At 45.0% G+C, this 18,877-nt stretch overlaps 2 protein-coding genes and 1 long non-coding RNA gene across 4 annotated transcripts in view; all 3 read left to right on the top strand.

The window, feature by feature from the left end:
* The window catches only part of LOC120839221 (estradiol 17-beta-dehydrogenase 8-like), a 604,311-nt gene that overhangs the window by 129,478 nt on the left and 455,956 nt on the right, over window positions 1–18,877 (top strand). The gene's annotated exons all lie outside the window — the stretch shown is intronic.
* On the top strand, window positions 6,426–7,648 carry LOC121837966. Its single transcript, XR_006078371.1, has 2 exons — window positions 6,426–6,868; window positions 7,363–7,648. It is a non-coding gene; the product is annotated as an uncharacterized LOC121837966 (long non-coding RNA).
* Window positions 16,587–18,877, top strand: part of LOC8034297 — a 38,739-nt gene continuing 36,448 nt past the window's right edge. For both annotated transcript variants that reach the window (XM_029994820.4, XM_029994819.3), the window contains exons 1-2: window positions 16,587–16,817; window positions 16,968–17,051. In XM_029994820.4, coding sequence (XP_029850680.3) covers window positions 16,978–17,051 — 74 coding nt within the window. In that variant the 5' untranslated portion in view covers window positions 16,587–16,817; window positions 16,968–16,977. The remainder of the gene's footprint in view (window positions 16,818–16,967; window positions 17,052–18,877) is intronic.

The following is an 18,877-nucleotide window of genomic DNA, read 5'->3' as shown; positions in this document are numbered from 1 at the left end:
ACCGTTTACACTACGCGTTTACATCGGTGTAGTCTTTCTCGCCCAAGTGTGGGGGGTCGCGGCAGAACGGCAATGTCAGACCGCGTCTGGCAGAATGAATTACGGGATGGCTTACTTAGGGCCGGTTGCACCAACGTCGCTTACCTTAACCCAAAGCGGCTCTTTCCTAAGTCAGCTTAGCACCCTAAACCGAGCTCGGATAAGCACGGGTTTAAATTCCGGTTGCACCATCGTTAACCCGGCTTTACAGACGCGCCCCTAGCTAAACGCTGGATTTGCCGAATGTAGGGACAAACAGAGCGAACTAGGGAACGCTCAGAGGGACGAATACGATCGGCGGACAGGAATCACGTCATGTAAACAAAAAACTGCTGCTGTAGACGTCGCAGGCGTCTGCTTTTCACTGCATTTCTTCGGTAAGTAACGAATTAAAGGTCTCCAAATTTAATAATTTTTTTGCTTAACTTGCAAAAACAGGAGTCAAAGCTTTAAATAGACACGTATGCTCTTTACATCCGTGATTGTGTGTTTAATATCGGCTGATAACAGAATATCTTGACAGTAACGGTAGTTTTAGTGCTCACATTCTGAGATAAAGGAGCCATCGGGGCCCCAAATCTCACTGAACGCGAGAAGGACGCTCTACTCGTTACATCGCTGAAGACAAAACATCATCGAGAATAAGTTGGCAAGTAAGATGACTACTAGAATGAAGTCATGCCTGAGACCGATGAAGTTCAAGCAGTGACGAACTCGCCCCGGCATCTGCGAAAATGCCGAAAAGAAGTCGTCGAGAGATCGTCGCGAGGTCCTTGCATCGACCGTACTCTTTGCTATCAGCAAGAAGACAGAACGGCACTGTACCGTCGTTGAACATCCGCTGCAGCCTAAAACATACTTCAGTTTCACTTTCGAGTCCACAAAAAAACAGAAAGTGAAATTTTTGCTCAATGCGTCCCTCCGCAGGCACAAATTACTTGTAAACTTTATATATGCCCCAGTACGACAATATCCTGAAAACGGCAACCACGGTGAGCGGTTTGAGTAGCCTCGGGATTCCCAAATCATTAACTCAAACCCGAGTCGTTTGGTTAGCGTATACTCGAAAGAATACACAAGGAAAATTACACCAGACTTTTCCCTGTAACTTCTTTGTGACCTTGACTGCATTTATTGCAAATTCTAAAAGGGTGAGAGGCGGAAGCTAAGCTGTTGGCGTACAGGAAACAAGCTAAAACATTCACAATGGGAAACATTTTGAGCTTTCTCGGTCACTGAAGCTCTTGGATTATGAACTTGAAACTCTTCAATGTATGTAATGTCAAAAGGTGGCTTGAACTAGTCGGAATAAAGTTCGTGTTTTTGCTCATTCTTATGCCTTTATACATAAAGGATCGCCCTTTATTGAAAGCATCATGCTGTGTTTGTTTTTCATATTTGTCTTTCTTACTGTTGTCTTTATTTGTGAATTACCAACTCACTCAAGTTACCATTTTATAAAAAACACATTTGTTGAACTATGGAAATATGTACCTGTCTAGTGTATATGCAATTGAAGAGAATCGATTGTCCATAAAAAGTTACAGACACTTATATAAACAATTATGTAAGCTTCCTTTGATGGTTTGTCTTATTGCACACTCTTGAAGTGAGTTATACGAACTACACAATTGAAATTCTACTTATCAGGCTATCTTCTAGATAACACTGAAGGTCTCGCTTGCAACATATTGCTTGGTCAGTCAGAGTCACCCAATAGATTGAATTATAAGCTAACAACCCCACAACACTTTCTTCAGCACAGTTTTTTGTTTAACAGCTATCGTTGAATAGCTTCATGAATTTATTTTTCCAAAGCCCAGGTTACCTGTTTCTGAGTTTTGTTCACTTGATTTCTACCGTGAGTAGCAAGTCTTCCACGGAATGCAGCTCGTACAAATTCAGTATAGTTTCATTATGGGAAAGGGAAATTCCAAACTAAGCTACCAAATATCAAAAACACCTAAGCACAGTGAGATATCACCTATGGAAACTTAATGTGCTTAATGTCACTGTTGCATCCGTAATAAGAATTGAAGTAGCCTATGTCTGTCTTTTCAGTAAATTTTGCATGCTCTAGTTCCTTAAGCATCTGTATGTTTGCACCATGTTAGGATTACATTTTCATCTGTAAATAATTTTGAATAATTTTAAGTGATCACACTTATTATTTCAAAGATCAATCTACAATCTGTGGACGATGACCATCCGGCGGTTCTCAGCACTTTAGTGCCTTCTGAAGGTAAGTTGGGTCACCAAATAGAAAACTTCGTTGTAAAAGTGCCGTCTAAGACCAATGACCGACCACAATCTGAGGACGACGACCATCCCGTGGTAATTCTCAGCACTTCAGTGCCGTCTGGAGGCAAGTTGGGTCACGAAATAGAAAGCTTTGTTGTATAGTAGCACCATCTAAGACCAATGACTGACTACAACCTGAAGACGACGACCATCCCGTGGTAGTTTTTATCCCTTCAGGGATGTCTGGAGGGACGTTGGGTCACCAGATAGAAATCCTTTGTCGCAACAGCATTGTCTAAGGCCAATGATTGACTATGATTTGGGGACGGGGACGATCACGTGATAGTCCTCAGCATCTCAGTGCCCTCTGGAGGTCCCCCAATGCCCTGCGGATGTCTCTCAGCACCTTCCAAAACGAGCCTACAAGAATGGTTCAAGCATGTCCAGCCTCTACATGCACTTAGCAGGACTATATTATCTTTTCTTTCACTGTGGCAGTTGCAACTATCTATAGGGAAGAGGTTACGGGTTCCGAAAATCACTTGCCTAAAACAAAAACCTGGCTCATTGAAAGAGAACACACTATAGAAATGGCAAAGCACAATCTAGCATCATGCTCTCTGGTGGGAGCAACAACTCTGTAAATTATGAACTTAAGAAAAAAAAGAGGAAAATATTAAATACAAGGGTGATTAAAGGGACCATGAAATGACCTTTTTACTTTTTCCAGACAACTTTTACATTAAACCGTCAATGTTTACTGAAGGCCGAACAAGCATCCGTTTTCGTCTCGGTTTATTAACTTCTACACAAAAAAATTAATGAAATATCGACTTTTTCTGTCTCTCCAACTGACCGCAAAACAAGCCGTGACCAACGAGGTATAGGGCCTTAGAGTGATAAACTGGCAGCTGAAAGTGACCCCCAATTGGCCGCCGCCATGTTGTACAATTTTGACCACTAGACTCGTGACCAGGTCAAATCTATGACGTAACCAGACCAAATCTCAGGCGTCAACGATAAGATGGCAGCGCCCAGTACGTGTCGGAAGCGTTGTGGGCGTTGATCGGAGTGTGTGGACTTCGTGTGCGGAATTCGGTTTTTCAGGGTTTTGTGTGCTCTCCCGCGTAGGAATAACGAGAAGTAAGAGGGAATGAGGCTTTTCTTTTTTATTTAATTCAGAGTAAGCCAGATTCGGTCCCGTGCTTCTCGTACGGGCTCGGATCACTATCTCGGACATCGCTCGGAAGTTCGAGTTTAATTAAAATATCCGCAATCGTTAACCACGGGAGCTCCTCGATAATCGCTGTGTCGGAGGATACGTCGAACCCATCCGGAACGCGGAGTCTAAAGGTATGTAGGACGTAACCAGAACGCGGAGTTCTAACGGTGCGGCGGACGTGCCCGGGCAATTTTCTTAGCTCCACGGTCAAGATTCGCATTTGAAGCAGCGAGAGGTGTTGAAATCTCCGAACTGCTCGATGCTGAGCTAACTACGGACCACGTCACTACGTGATCCGTAGTGACGTGAAAAAGACCGGCGGCGGTCACTCCGGGCGGACGGCGGCTCCCGGCCGCCTGCCGGGTGCCTTCTGTGAAGGGGCGACAGTCGTTTAAGCAGTACTGTACCAGCTTCTCTCTTAGTTATGTTGTTTTCGAGTAGCTTCCCGATCACTAAACCCCGCAAACGCGTGCCGAACTCTCAAAAGGTGTCTGCCAACCTGGAAAGCCTTGAACTCCCAGGGAATTTCGGATCATCTGGGAAAGTCGGGGAATCATTCAAAAAGTGGGCTAGATAAGGGAAGACGACTAGTGAAAGCGGCATGGCGGTTGCTCGTCGGCACGGCCATGCTGAATGACGTTGCCGAAATGTCATCCTTCGACTCAGAAACTCAAGGAATTTGATCAAAATAGTCAGGGAGAAACTTGGAAAAGTCGGGGAATTTGAAATCAGTAGTTTGTTAGACACAATGTTTGATTTTCTTGGCACTCCACGCGTTTTTACACACGACAGGCACACGCCCGTGTATCACACGGCGGCCAGGCCAAGCGGCTGCCAGCCACTTATGCAAGGTTGATAAGACGCAAGTGTAGAACGCTTTCGGACTGCTGTAAATACACCAGCGGGAGCGTCCGGCCGCAGTCCAACTGCCCACGCTAGGACACCCGACACAGACTCCGCGTCCTGGGTACGTCTGACGTATCTTTAGATTTTGTATCCTAGGTACGTCAGACCTATCTTTAGACACAGCCCCTGATAATAGTGCTGAATAGGGTCACGTTCAGTGCGCAAGTCACTTTATTACACTCGGAGAGCAGAATTCCATTCCCGTTGCGCAGGTAGTTCCCCAGCTAGGCATGCACTTGAAGACTATGTTTCACTCTCTCATAAAGCAAGCTTTGCGGGACCCCTCCGCCCTTGTGCACGCATTTGCAGGTCGTGTCGCCTTTCCTCACGTAACTCCCGCAGGTTCAGCGAGTTGCCGATCCACTGCAGCCCCGGCGTCGCTCGGTACATACAAGAGGCGGCTCACGTCGGTCGTCCAGCAGCACACTGGAGGAACACAAAGCTCGCAGCCTCCTTGGTGCATGCAAGAGGAGGTTGAGCACACCTCCAAGCTCTTCTGACAAACATGTGCACTCTAATGAGACCGGTGTTGCACCCCGATTCCTAGAGATGTGGTCGCACTGGCAGTCTTGTTGGTCCTTGGGGGCCGTCGAGGAGTGCCAGAAAGCAAAATTCCATCCTTCTTGCGCAGGTAGTTCCCCAGCTAGTCCCTTCCTTGAAGACGACGTCGCACCCTCTCTGGAAGCAAGCTTCGGGATGCTCATGTGCACCCATTTGTATTTCGTGTCGCCTTTGCTCACGTAACTCCCGCAGGTCCAGCGATTGCCGAGCCGCTGTAGCCCCGGCGTTGCTCAATCCAAACAAGAAAAGGCTCACGTTGGTCGTCCGCCAGCACACTGGAAGGACGCAAAGCTCGCAGCCTCCTTGGTGCATGCAAGACGAGGTTGAGCACACCTCCAAGCTCTTCTGACACACGTGTGCACTCCAATGAGACCGTGTCGCACCCCGATTCCTAGAGATGTGGTCGCACTGGCAGTCTTGTTGGTCCTTGGGGGCCGTCGAGGAGTGCCAGAAAGCAGAATTTCCTCCTCCTTGCGCAGGTAGTTCCCCAGCTAGTAACTTCCTAGAAGACGACGTCGCACCCTCTCTGGAAGCAAGCTTCGGGATGCTCTTGTGCGCCCATTTGCAGGTCGTGTAGCCTTTGCTCACGTAACTCCCGCAGGTCCAGCGAGTTGCCGAGCCACTGCAGCCCCGGCATCGCTCGGTACATACAAGAAGCGGCTCACGTCGGTCGTCCAGCAGTACACTGCAGGGACGCAAAGCTCGCAGCCTCCTTGGTGCATGCAAGACGAGGCTGAGCAGACCTCCAAGCTCTTCTTACGCACATGGGCACTCCAATGAGACCGGTGTCGCACTGGCAGTCTTGTTGGTCCTTGGGGGCCGCCGAGGAGTGCCAGAAAGCAGAATTCCATCCTTCTTGCGCAGGTAGTTCCCCAGCTAGTCCCTTCCTTGAAGACGACGTCACACCCTCTCTGGAAGCAAGCTTCGGGATGCTCTTGTGCACCCATTTGCAGTTCGTGTCGCCTTTGCTCATGTAACTCCCGCAGTTCCAGCGAGTTGCCGAGCCGCTGTAGCCCCGGCGTCGCTGGTCGTGCATCCTGGTGCTGGTCGTGCATCAACCACCGCTGCCCATTTCCGCTGAGTGCTTGGGTGTGGTAGCTAGACGTGCTTTCGCAGAAAGCTGAATGCCTTTGCCGAGTAAAAATGGAGCGTGAGGGAAAACTTGCGCACATCCTCTGTACATGCGTTTTTGTTGCGCCTGACTCTTTTTAAGACGAGGTTGCGCATTGTGTTGGTGAATGCATTGTCAAGTATGTCAACTGCTGGCTTAGGAAGTCGTTTCCTCAGTTCACGGAGCAGCGTGTTCAGCTTCCTAATCCTGGCCGTCTTCCGATTGATCTTCTTCTTTGCCTGTTTCAACAGTTTCCTCGCCTTCTGCAGCTTTTGCCTACTCGTGGCCAGGACCCTGTGCAGTCGTGGTGACACAGCTCCGTACGTCAATGCGTACATGACTGTCAAAGTCACGACGTCAGCGCGCTTCAACCTATGCCGTCACGACATCCGGCGCGTGATAACATGAGAAGGCGATCACCGGATTTCCAAAGCTCTCGTGTCAAGTAACATTTGCGTACGTAAGGGACTTTGCCCACAACATCGGGACATATATAAACATCCGTTTTGGTCTCTGTACCACGCCACAGTTCGTTATAATTTTTATACGGCCCATTCGCATATGGACTGCAGTTTCATATAAAGATGGGAATTATACGTTTGTAACCAGCTCTTTCGATATGTCTCTAAATTATGAAATATCTTGCAGGTACAAAGGCAGACCTGCGACAGGAGAACAGCGCAAACGAGGAGTTGGTTTCCAAAGCAGCAGGCAAGAAGTTGGCATCTAAGATCAAAGCGTACAGCTACGTAGAATGCTCAGCGAAATCTGGAGCCGGTGTCAAAGAGGTCAAAGCATTTTCACGTCATCGTTTTTTTTTTTTTTTATTTCCCCCTCTTGAGTTTACAGCTATCGTCTCAACAATTTATTCTTCCTCACCGAACTAAGTCAGTATAAGTTCAAGAGACAATGGTGATGTAACTATCCAAAATTTTATATTCTCCTCTTTTTGCTTCGCGAGTAGTTCCCGCTAGCGAATCCTTTCGAGGTTCCGTGATCTTGTGAGAAAATCCTAAAATTTATCAATATTTTTGGGTTATCCAGTGCACATTTATCCTATATCATAATTAAATCCTGTCCAATTTATTTTAAGTTTTTTTTTTAACTGTCAGAAATTTTATTTGCGACGAGCAAATTTGGTTTTTTAGTCTTTAGTTTTCAGACCGACTAAAGTTTTTTTTTCTTTCCTGTAGTTTATTTTTGTTTGTGATTTTTGATTAAACTGACATGCCGTCAAAAAAGACGGATGTTTTATTTAGGGTTATGTGTTTTTTCGCCGCAGGTATTTGAAGAAGCTGCGAGGTCTGTTCTGCAACCAAAGTCCAGCAAGAAAATGAGGCGGAGTTGTAGGATTTTATAACTCTTTTAAAAGTATTCTGGATTTTTTTTATTTACTTTTGTTTCCATGCCGGCATGGACAACTAACAAGGCGTTGTAAAACAACAGCAACAACAACTAAGTCCTCCTTGTAAATATACATAAAATAATGTTAGAATATCAATGGTTTTACTCAATTGCTACACCATTTCATTACGGTCGCAATAAAAATAAATTATGCATCAATAACAGTATAGCGCAACTTCCCATCTTCATCGGGTGGCACATTTTTTGCGTAATAGAAAACGTTGGTTTTAAATGGAAACAAGCGGTTCTGTATATGAAGAAAAACAATTAAATCGTCTTCATTCGACCTCCAGGATTACGAATGTCAAAATTATATTTCATATTGACAACAGCGCTTTCAAAATAGCTCGCTGAAGCCCCTCCTTCCCGGCGCGTTCGGTGGTAGGAAAGAATCGTGACGTTTGCAAGTCCGGCTTCAGGGCGCTGCCATCTTGCTCGCTGGGGTGCGCTTGGACGCGTCCTAATCCGATTAAAAAGCCTTGTTAAGCCGTCGTAATCGGATTATGGCCGCGCCCACTGGGCAAGATGGCGGCTCCCTGAGACCGGAGCGCTTGCGCCAAGCGCTCATCGTACACAGTTGCGTTGACACGCAGTCGATCGCAGTCGATGACGCTTTGGAAAGTTATGCGAGTCTCTATTCCCTTGCTTAGCGCTACCTAGCGTTGAGGGACGGCGCGCGTCGATCGTTTGCCAAGCGACCACTCCTTGCCCCAAGGAGGCCGCCAGGCATCCCAATGTCGCAAACGCGTTCAAACGCGAATGTGCGTGTGGGCCTCCACGCAGTCAAAAACGCTGCATGCACGCGTCCCTAACAAGCGGAACGCGCGGTGCAGGAGAAACCTCTGAGTATGACGTCACACCCATCGGGTTTTTTCTCGGTTTTTCTCGTGTCTATTGATTGATACGTTCGGGTCGAACGCTCTTAATATTCAAATTCACAATACGAAAACACGCCAGAATTCACTTTCTTTCTAGAGCGCAGCTCTTAGGGGCCAGTTTCCGGCTTGAGCGGCGTCGCCGTCGCCGTCGCCGTCGGCGTAACCGCGCGGTGCATTATAGGTAAATTTCCCCGCTAAATCTAGCGAAAAACTTTCCCCGCTAGATTTAGCGGAAAGATTTCTCCGCTAAATCTAGCTTAAAAATTTTCCCCGCTAGATTTAGCGGAAAAACTTCCCCGCTAAATCTAGCGGAAAAATTAACCCGCTAAATCTAGCGGAAAAATTTCCCCGCTAAATCTAGCGGAAAACATTCCGCGCTAAATCTAGCGGAAAAATTTCCCCGCTAGATTTAGCGGAAAAAATTCCCCGCTAAGTAGCGGAAAAATGTTCCCGTTAAACCTAGCGGAAAAATTTCCCCGCTAAATCTAGCGGAAAAATTTTTCTGGGGGGTCACGTGACCCCCCAAGGTCACATGACCCCCCCCCCCCCCCCCCCCCCCCGCCCCGAGACCAGGTAACCCTCAGTACCCTTCCCTCCTCCTCCTCAAGAGCTGCGCTCCAGTTCGGTGTTACAGGGAGTTGTAAACGGCTTTCATTTTTTTAAGAACTTGTCCAGCTGTTTTTATTACAACGCCACATACGCGTATCAAAGAAGGTAAAGGATGAGATGAAGCTACTTTTTTTTTAAATTTTATGCAATACGTACTACAGTAAAATCGAGGTCAAGAAAAAAAAAATCCGGTATCAAACTGAGCTCAAATTTACTGTGGTAAGTATTTGCTTTGGTCTCACCATCGATCATCTCCCCTTTGTGTGTCTAAACTTATTGTTGTTTCTCAGCTGTAGATGAGCAATTTAGGCAGTGCAGAACAACCGCTAGCCTGGGGTCTTTAGCGTGCTCCATGGAATAGTGATACACGACCTCCAGCCGGTACGATGCTCATCCAGGTCGAAATGGGTGGGGGTGGGGATTGAAACAAGGATCTCTGGGTTCTGCAGCGTCACGTGCAAACTTCTATCGAGCAATTCCTTTTAGCTATAGCCAAAAAAGAAAGAAAAGGAAGTTTTGTCGTAATTCAAGGATACTTGCTAAATGTACAGAGAGTAACAGTCGTGACCTAATAATTTATATGGTAAGATAGAAAAAAAAGGTACTAGGTAAACAAGTTACGGTAAGTACGAGTTCTGTTGAGTTATATTTCTCCCACTGTGTGCAGTTCTCATTTGAACCTCCTATTAGATGACGACAGTAAGACGCCATCGAGACTCCAAAAACGTGATCAGCGCCGCGAGTTTTTATTTATTTATTAATGCGGGAGCATTAACTGTCCCATGGAGCGAACCGGCCTTTTGAAGCCGCGCGCCAAACGGCACCTAAATTCCCCTGCCCCAATGGAGCGAAGCCTGTCATCTGTAGCAGCGATTCGATGGATAGGCTCCCATTGGTTGGCGCTCGCCATAGCTTCAAGTAACGAGGCTCTCATTGGCTGGCACTTGGCCAGGGTCGGATTAAGAAATTTCGGGACCCTGGGCTAATGCTGGCCTGGGCCTCGAAATTTGAGATGATGATAATGACGATGATAATGATGACGACGACAATGATGATGATGAGGATGTTGGTCAAAAAGGGAAAGTTTCAGTAAAAGAAAAAAAAAAAAAACAATTAAAATCGTCCGCGCTTCGAATGCCTAGAAATGTACTAAGTTAGCGCGATATCTTTTAACTATACACTCCGTGCAACGCGACTGGCGCGCCGCCGCGCGGCCGGTACCGAACGTAGGCAGTGAGAACCCCAGAGAAAACGAAACCGAAACCAAGCCGCGTACGTTGGTACGCATTGAAGTCGGAGTGGTGCGGTTACGCTGGGTGCAGCAGCATGAAGTGCTTGCTGCCTGTACTGCGTCATTAAGTGCTTCAATAGTTATGCGTCGCATCTCGTGGAGACAAAGTTTCACAGTTTTTCACCTCGCCGATGTTTTGTGGAAAATGGACAACGATGGAACCGTGCCGTACGACGCTAGAAATTTGGTCTCCCGATCATGTCTGCCACTATGTCGGCACGGCTGACATATTTTAGCTACACTGCCGCTTTGCGCTCTGCGTTTGTTTTCGTACCAGTAACGCCTACATCTGTTAGCGCCGATGGGACGAACTGAAACGCCATCCCACACTCGCGGGTATGCAGTGCCAATTTCGTTGGAGGAATGCCCTCCAAAGAAGTTTCGTCCCCATCGTCCGTGTCGATGATATTTCCGAACAAGCATGGCACGCAATCTGTACTTCATGAAGAAAGATTCGAACGGTAAAAAAAATTGAAAAATATAAATCTAAAGAAAACAACAATGAAACTCGGAACCACTGGAGAATCGACGTTAGAGTATGGAAGTTTATGTGGTGTGCTTTCTTTCTTCATCAGCCTCCTTTTGGATGTGGAAACGCTGACAACCCGAGTTCTGTAGACAACAATTTTTTTTCTCGGCTTTAGAGCCACCTATTGCAAAGTGGTTCGAACTGGAATTACCGTCCACTGGTCCCTTCCTACCTGTAAAGTGTGCACCTCCCACGATGAGTGGTATTATCTGACAGCCTTTGACGGTCAAAGCCAGTTCCCATTTAGTTACGCCGCCCAAACTAAATTTCCACCTGGTTTCGCTATGCCAACTCTTTTTGTTATAATAAGTGTTGTGCCAAGTGACGGTCATGTCAAAGTACCTGTGCGTCGAAAATCAGCACCTCGCACAACAGGTTATTACACAACAGCAGGCCGCAAAAGCCCTTTGCGGGGAAACCTTGTTTTGGCCGACAACTTTGTTTTCTCGGCTTTGGAACCACCTTTCGTAAAGTTGTTTCAATTGGAAGTACAGTCCACCCTAGTCCCTTCCTACCTCTAAAGTCTCCACCTCCCCCGACCAGTGATATTCTCTTGACAGCCTTTTCATGGTCAAAACCGGTTCCCATTGAGTTACGCCGCCCAAACCAAATTTTCACCTGGTTTCCCTATGCCATCTTTTTGTTTTTGTATAATAAGTGCTGTGTCATGTTACTTTCAAAACCAAGCACCTGTGTGCCCAAATCTGCGCTTTACACAGCCCGCTATAACACAACATTTTGGGTCGAATATTGGATATCCCGTACAGCTTTATTTCTTTATTCATTAGAAACCTAACTTTCACACCTGTTGTCTCAAAGAAACTTGGCACTCCTCGTGCACAAACTTAGTGAACATCTCACTCGCATCCAAATATCATCGTTGCAGCAGTCCTAGGTTTACAGCGACGAGTGAAATAAATTTCCCACCCAGAGCAATCAAGGTGGCGGCCGTCTTGTTTTTCGGAAAATTGCTCCAACACCTTTTTTCGGCCGCAACTAAAGAAATTACTTCTAATAACGACTCAAACTCAATTTATAAGAAGTGGAGAACAGCTAGAAGCCCTTTTTAGGTCTACCCCAATACTCATGCAACGTCACCCTCAACTTATCGGCTCAAAAAGCAAAAGTTTCGTCCGTGCGCGCTTCCGCCGCCACAGCTTGGCATGCGAAAAGGCGCCGCAGGCTGCTGAACGCGCCTCACAGTCGAACGCCAGCTCCTCCGCTAGCGGCGCTGCGCGCGTTTTTCAAAGCGCCCCCTATAGTTCCCGCACTATATACAAGCAGCATCACGCAGAGCTCAATCATATTTATTCTCCTTCGCACGTGAATGACACTAAGGCTGAAAATTAGCTAATCCAATCAAATCTAAAAAAAAACACGTTACGTCACTGCGTTATCCGCGCGTGTGTGCACGCCTTCAACCCAACAGAACCAATCAAAAAGCAATGCGCAGAAATCCCTGTGTTTGTGGCTCCTCCCACCGTAGACGTTCCACGCAGCAAGTGGCTCTTGAGGATGATTGCCATATGTCTTCTCTCTAGGCAGGGCCGTGCTGTGGGATAGTCTGCGTACAATGCTTTCTCGAAACAGATAATTTGAAGTGAAACAGACTATTCATGCTCGTGTGCCAAGCGGGACACGCAGTTTTGCAATCGTAAATCGAGAAGTTGTAAGGTGGATTTGGCGATTGCCAACGTGCCGCTATCCAAAAAACAAAATGCCAAGCAAAAAAAAAAAAAGAGTGTTTACAGACGCGCGAGCAAATAGGGACAACGGTAGGCTTCAAAACACCCCAATGCCACCCAGGAAGTACAGACTCGAAATATCGATTTCTAACGACCCGCAAAAAAGAAAGAAAAGTGTTATTGTTCCCTTTGTTTCATTCTGTGTCGAACCGCAGTGTAAGACTAGGGGTCTCCACAGCCAATCAAGCGCAAGTTCTCAAGTGACGTCGACTCGACACCTCTGGACTGGCGCTTGATTTGCCGTGGAAACCACTAGCCTTCCGGTCTGGTTCAACACGAGATGAAATGAAGTATGGTAAAATATGGAGTATGGAAAAAAGTAAAATGACCCTGTAGAGGGAAAAAGCCTCTCAAGAAGCCAACAGGAATTTGATGATAGTAAGTTAGAGTTCAAGAAGGTAGGGCGAGGGGAAGAAAGGCCGGAAAGTTAGAAGTAGACGGAACGCTGGAGGGGAGAGGGGGAACATCCTTCTCTCTCTAGCGTTCCGTCTGCTTCCTCCTCCCTGGCCTTCCTTTCCCTCGCCCTACCTTCTTGAGTACGCGCTGGTGACGACGAGTGGCAACTGTCCCAGGTCAAAGTGATTTACGACAAAAGCGGTTCTTTTACATGCCAGCTACAAACGCACAAGAAACTGTTTCAATGATTATTTTAAATCTGTATTCAGTCGTGACAACGGCAATGATTCAGAGTTTTTCTTTGAAGGTATATACCCAGCTTTATCTGATTTAGAGATTAGTGTTTCTGGTGTCCTCAATCTACTAATGAAACTTGACTGTAAGAAAAGCCCTGGCCCTGATGGAATTCCAAATTCTTTTCTTCGCCGTTATTCACTTTGGAGTTCAAAATACCTATCTGTCATTTTCAAAAAATCTATTTCTACTGCAACAGTGCCTCAGTCATGGAAGTCGGCTAAAATTATCCCCTTGTTCAAGTCAGGCAACAAACAGGTGGTCACAAACTACAGACCCATTTCGCTCACATCGTCTTCATGCAAACTTTTGGAACATATTGTCTATAAACAGATATCTGAGTACCTCGAGACTAATTTTATTCTTTGCCCTCAACAGCATGGTTTTCGTCGTGGTTACTCCACCTCAACCCAACTTCTTGAATTCACTCACGACATAGCTTTAGCTTTAGATAAAAGAGTACAACTTGATGCCATCTTTGTAGATTATTCTAAGGCTTTTGATAAGGTACCACATCATAAGCTTCTTCAGAAATTACAAGCGATATTAAATAATACGTCATTAGTTAATTGGATCGAAGATTACCTAAAAAATAGATCACAGTTTGTTTCATACAGGGATGTTCATTCTAGCAATGTCTCAGTTAGTTCCGGTGTCCCACAGGGATCAGTTTTAGGTCCTCTTTTGTTTTTACTTTATATTAATGACGTTGCAAATGGTCTTCAAGTTAAAATTCGCCTCTATGCAGATGATTGCGTTTTGTACAACGAAATCAACTCGGTAGATGACCATGCCTTACTAAATGACTCTCTTGAACAGTTTTTGAATTGGAGTAAAAAGTGGCAGATGGAAATTAATTTTGAGAAATCTGTAGTTATGTCATTTACTAATAAGAAGGAACCGTCTGTTTTTAGCTATGGTACTCGTAATATAATTCTGCGTCAAGTTCACGAATACAAGTATTTGGGTATTTTTTTCACGCCTAGTCTCAAATGGGATAAGCACATCAGTTCTATTTGTTCTCGTGCTCTGCAAAGGCTAGGATACGTCAAGAGAACTTTAAAATCTTCAACTAGGGAAGTTAAAATAACGGCGTACAAGACCTTGATTAGACCTATCTTAGAGTACGGTTGTGTGGTGTGGGATCCCTATCTAAAAGGTGATATAAAGCAGATTGACGCAATACAATCAAAGGCAGCTAGATTTATTTGTAATAGATATGACCGCAATTTTTCTCCTACATCTGCCATGACTGACATAGGACTTACGCCTCTTGATTCTAGACGCGCTGTAGAACGGCTCAAGCTCCTGCATAAAATAGTGAATAATAACTGTACACTTAATCGAGAAAAATATGTTAGTTTTGTTACTGAATCACGCACTAGAAGCTTCCATCCATTAAATCTTGTACCATACAGAGCCCACCTTAACTGTTTTAAATATTCTTTTTTTCCTAGAACGATAGAAAACTGGAATAACATAAATGGATCCATTCGTTGTCTCGATTTTGATAAGTTTGTGTTAGAAATACAGTAGGTGTTCTGGTATGGTGCCTGGAATCTGTACTTGAAGTGTATGTGATTGTTTTTGTAATCTTTTGATATTGCATTTTTCAAGGTTTTCTAAGTTTTGTTTGTAGGGTGTGTACATCTTTAATCGATTGTCTTTTTGAATGTACATGTATGTTTTCTCTCCACTCCTGCGATGACCTCATCGAGGTCGCAGTATTTTGAAATAATAAAATAAATAAATAAATAATAAAAAGCGAAAAATGACTCTTTTCTTCAAGTGTAGTCCTAGTCTCCAACCCCTGCATGTTTTAAAAGTAGCGCAAGGTGCGTCGCGTCGATGCACGAGGCGCGTGCAACGTTCTGCCCTTGGGAAGATCATGGCGGCACAGCGCAGCATTGAGCTAGATTTCAGACGCCATGTTCTTCCCAGAAGTGTCGCGCGGCACGTGTCTCGAGCATTTCCACAACAATGAATGGCGCCACTTGATAAAGGGGCGTTAGCGCCGGCAGCGTGCCGGTAAAAGGAACACGGTGGCGTTTGTTCGGCCATTTCTACTCCTATCGGCGCCAGCGTCTCAGGTGGCAAGAGGAGACCCTTCGACAACGCGAGGCATGCTTTCGCATTTACAACTCATAAGAAATGCTTAGGTGTCCTCGGACATCCGGCGTGCCGAAGTGTTCCGTACTATGGCATCTTCCTGACCATGCACTCGCTCCGTAGCGGCCTATCCGTGGGACTATCTCCATCAGGACCTCCGCACTGATTTGCAGCGGCCGTTTATAGTACAATTTTTTTATTCTGAAGCGTGACAGCCCATTTTAAATTGTCTTCCATTATGTTTTAAGCGAATTTTACTGAACAGATGACTTATTTTTGCCAGAAAATTGTCCTGATTTGTTGGTTTTAGAAAAGAGGCTAAATCAAAAGTCAAATTAGTCGTTAGTTGTTTACACAGCAGGAGGTTAGTCTGCCAGAACATAGCGACATTGTTACCCACTGTAGGTAAGCAATTTAGCCAGTACAGTATGACTGCTAGGTGCACCACGGAGTAGTGATACACAACCGCACGCCGGTACGATGCTCATCCAGATCGAAACAGGCAAGGGTGGAGAGAAGAAGAGAGGCTACTCAATGAGTCGATGGTGTTCACGAAATCGAGAACGAAGAAACAAAAATTGAGCAGCACAACGGTGTTATTTTTTTTTTCGGAAACTAGCTTGTGTAAACAAAGAAACTGATTTCATTTTATATACATGTAAAATCAGAACACTTTTTTAAACGAAATATTATGTTGCAGTGCCTTTTTATAAGCTGGACAAAAAAGGGGCTCACATTTTTTGCTCCACAAAAACAGAGGTAAATTATAAGCAAAGTTGTCAATCTAAATTCGTCCTACAAAAAAGAAAAAAAAAAAGTAGTTTTTCTCAAAACAATGAGTCCTGCCTTATTAGACCGTGCATGCCGAGGCGTAGGAACATACAACACGTCACAGAAACAAAGGTCATCCAACAATATCTGGACGTATCTTGTAATGCCATCTTGGCGCGGTTCGTGGTACAGGGAAGGCTAGAGCAGAGTTCGTGAACTTTTGGAAGCGTTCAACCGAGCGAAAAAATAAGATTCGGTTTCGGTATCCATATTTTTTATTCGATAATGCCAGATCATTTTATTTCCACACATATGCAAAAAAGTGAACGTGCTTTAAACTAGGACCACGACTAGGACAGTCATGCTATGATAGTGTCTCTCTTTTATCTAGCTATTCGACTGTGTTTGACGTTTGAAACTCAAGATTTTTTGTAGGTTATCACTTTTGGTGGGTTTTCGCTACGATGTTCGTAACACTGGATTGACGTAAATCGCGCGAACAAGAGATTGCGCGGGTAACACGGCCGACCTGTGAACTGTAGAATATTCCTATATCTGCCAAAGTTTACGGTTATTTTACCTTTTATTTGCCAAATCTCTAATCGGAGTTGTTTTCTCGCCGACATCTACTACACGCCGCTCAAAATTCGCTCTACCGGCAGCCATGTAGAGCTTTCGGCACCCGGAGACGCTATCTGACAACACTCGAAGGTAAATAAACCGCTTAAATAGCGTTGTTTTGCGTTGCATATGCAGACGTTTGATGCATTGTTGTTAATATAAATGCTCTTTGTCCTTCTAATTGACGCTTGCACCATGGAAACAAAGGAACATGCCTCGAAGACCAATCGTTCTTTTCAGGGTTCCCAAAATGGATCCGTCTACTCTGGCAAGCTTGAAAACGGCCGCTGTGCTTTTGGTGAAAACGGTGGAGTGTCCCATATGGTAATGTTACATGTTCTTCCAGATTTACTTCCCTGGAGGTGCTACCATAGTGAAACAAATCAGTTCCTTGGGCGTTGAATTAAGAAGACAGGCCTCCCGCAGGTCCTTTAAAAAGCCATTTCCAAAGACTAGCATATTGTTTTATTGAAAATGATTTTGGTATTTGCCTAGTATAATGTTTTAAACATTTTTTTTAATTAAATCATATTAGAATGGTCGTTCTTATTTCTGTTTTGTATGTGTTTGGCGAAGCAAAATGTAAAACCCTTAATTGGAGGATGTATCACCAAGTAAGCTTACACTAAGTGTCATTTCAAGTGATCCAAACAGAATGTCAAACCCTTCATTAAGAATGTTTTACCAAGTCATTTTACAATAACTATCATTTCAAGTGATTGCTCTTTCTTGATGTTGTGAAGTCAAATACTTTTGAAAGTGCTGATGCTCTTAAAATGTTCCGTACAAGAGGAAAAACAAACACACTGACCAAAATCTACTGCTGCAAGATGCCCAAACATCCTTTAAAAAATTTCAGAAAAGAAGCATTGGAAACATTAAATGCATATGGAAGGATGCTTGGTTGTCAAAATTGTATGTCAATTACAGCAGGACTTGGACAATGAAATTTCTCGAAAAAATGTGTTTTACTTGTTTTGAAACAGTGTTGTAATGTCAAATGCAAACTAAGTTTGTGTCAAGGTAAGTACAAAGGCATGGGAAGTTCAGTGGCAGAACGACAACCGTTTAGGCCAGGTTAACTGACTTTTCCATCTCTTACACAAGACAGCACACCCTGTTTCGTGGCACTTGCTTGTACACCAACTCAACTCTGTTAAGCCACGCCGCGGTGGTGGTGCTTTGGACATATCTTCCGGTCTGGAAGTGTTGGTAGAAGTCGCCATGTGGGACGGGCATTTCTGTGTTGTTTTTGGAAGAAACCATACCAACCTGCCTTCTTGTCAAAACGCCGTGACAGGTGCTGTACCAAAAGAGGTGGGGAGATGTGAGGATCGGTTTTCACGTGTTCTCTGCCTGCTCGGTTCGTCCGAAAACATGGATAGGTACTGTGAAAAGAGAACACCAGACACCGTTGGACCATATTTGCTTTTGCGGGAAGCACTTTGGGTTAAATTCATGAATACTTGTGGTCGTCAGATTTATTTGTCTTGTTCCAACATAAACGCTGTAAAACCATCAAGTTGCCCTGACGACCCGCAAACCACGTTCAGTTACGTCTTCACGTCCAATTGGCCGTCTGCTCTTTCAATTTCATCTGCTTGTTCAAACTGTCATCTGCTCGTTCAAACAATAGCAGCCCGCAGACCAAACATTGACCCGGTAGTTGTGAAAAGAAGTAAACGCTGGCCTCAAAAGACTTCTAAGTTTGAACATTTTTTGGGGTAAATAGGCTTGGTGTAAACAGTAGATATAAGGAGATGTTTATCATGGCTACCGATGGCCATCGCCGACTTGTTATGCCTGATTCATTTGGTCCGATTCTGCTTACGATTTTCAGTATCGACGTTGACCATCGCAGCTACCATTGATGCTTTTGCAGCCCGAGCGACGTTGCGACTGAAAATAGCAAGCAGAATCTCATCATGTGAACGAGGCTTTAGCGTCCATTCTGCAGCATTTACGCAAAATTAATTTCAGCGTGTCACACTATTTACACAAAGTTTTGCATTGTAATGAGCCTCGTTAATTTCGCTCCGGCCACTAAAGTAGGAGGACATTGCTAGGAAGACGTAGAGTCAAGAATTACAACACGAAAAAGTGCACGGGGTCTTACACCAACACTGACAATATCACATTCCAATGGTTTG

Source organism: Ixodes scapularis, unplaced genomic scaffold (genome assembly GCF_016920785.2).
Source record: "Ixodes scapularis isolate PalLabHiFi unplaced genomic scaffold, ASM1692078v2 PGA_scaffold5__190_contigs__length_132052651, whole genome shotgun sequence".
Lineage (NCBI taxonomy): Eukaryota > Metazoa > Arthropoda > Arachnida > Ixodida > Ixodidae > Ixodes > Ixodes scapularis.
The sequence above is the reverse complement of the archived record's forward strand: the minus strand, read 5'-3'. Positions and strand labels throughout refer to the sequence as shown.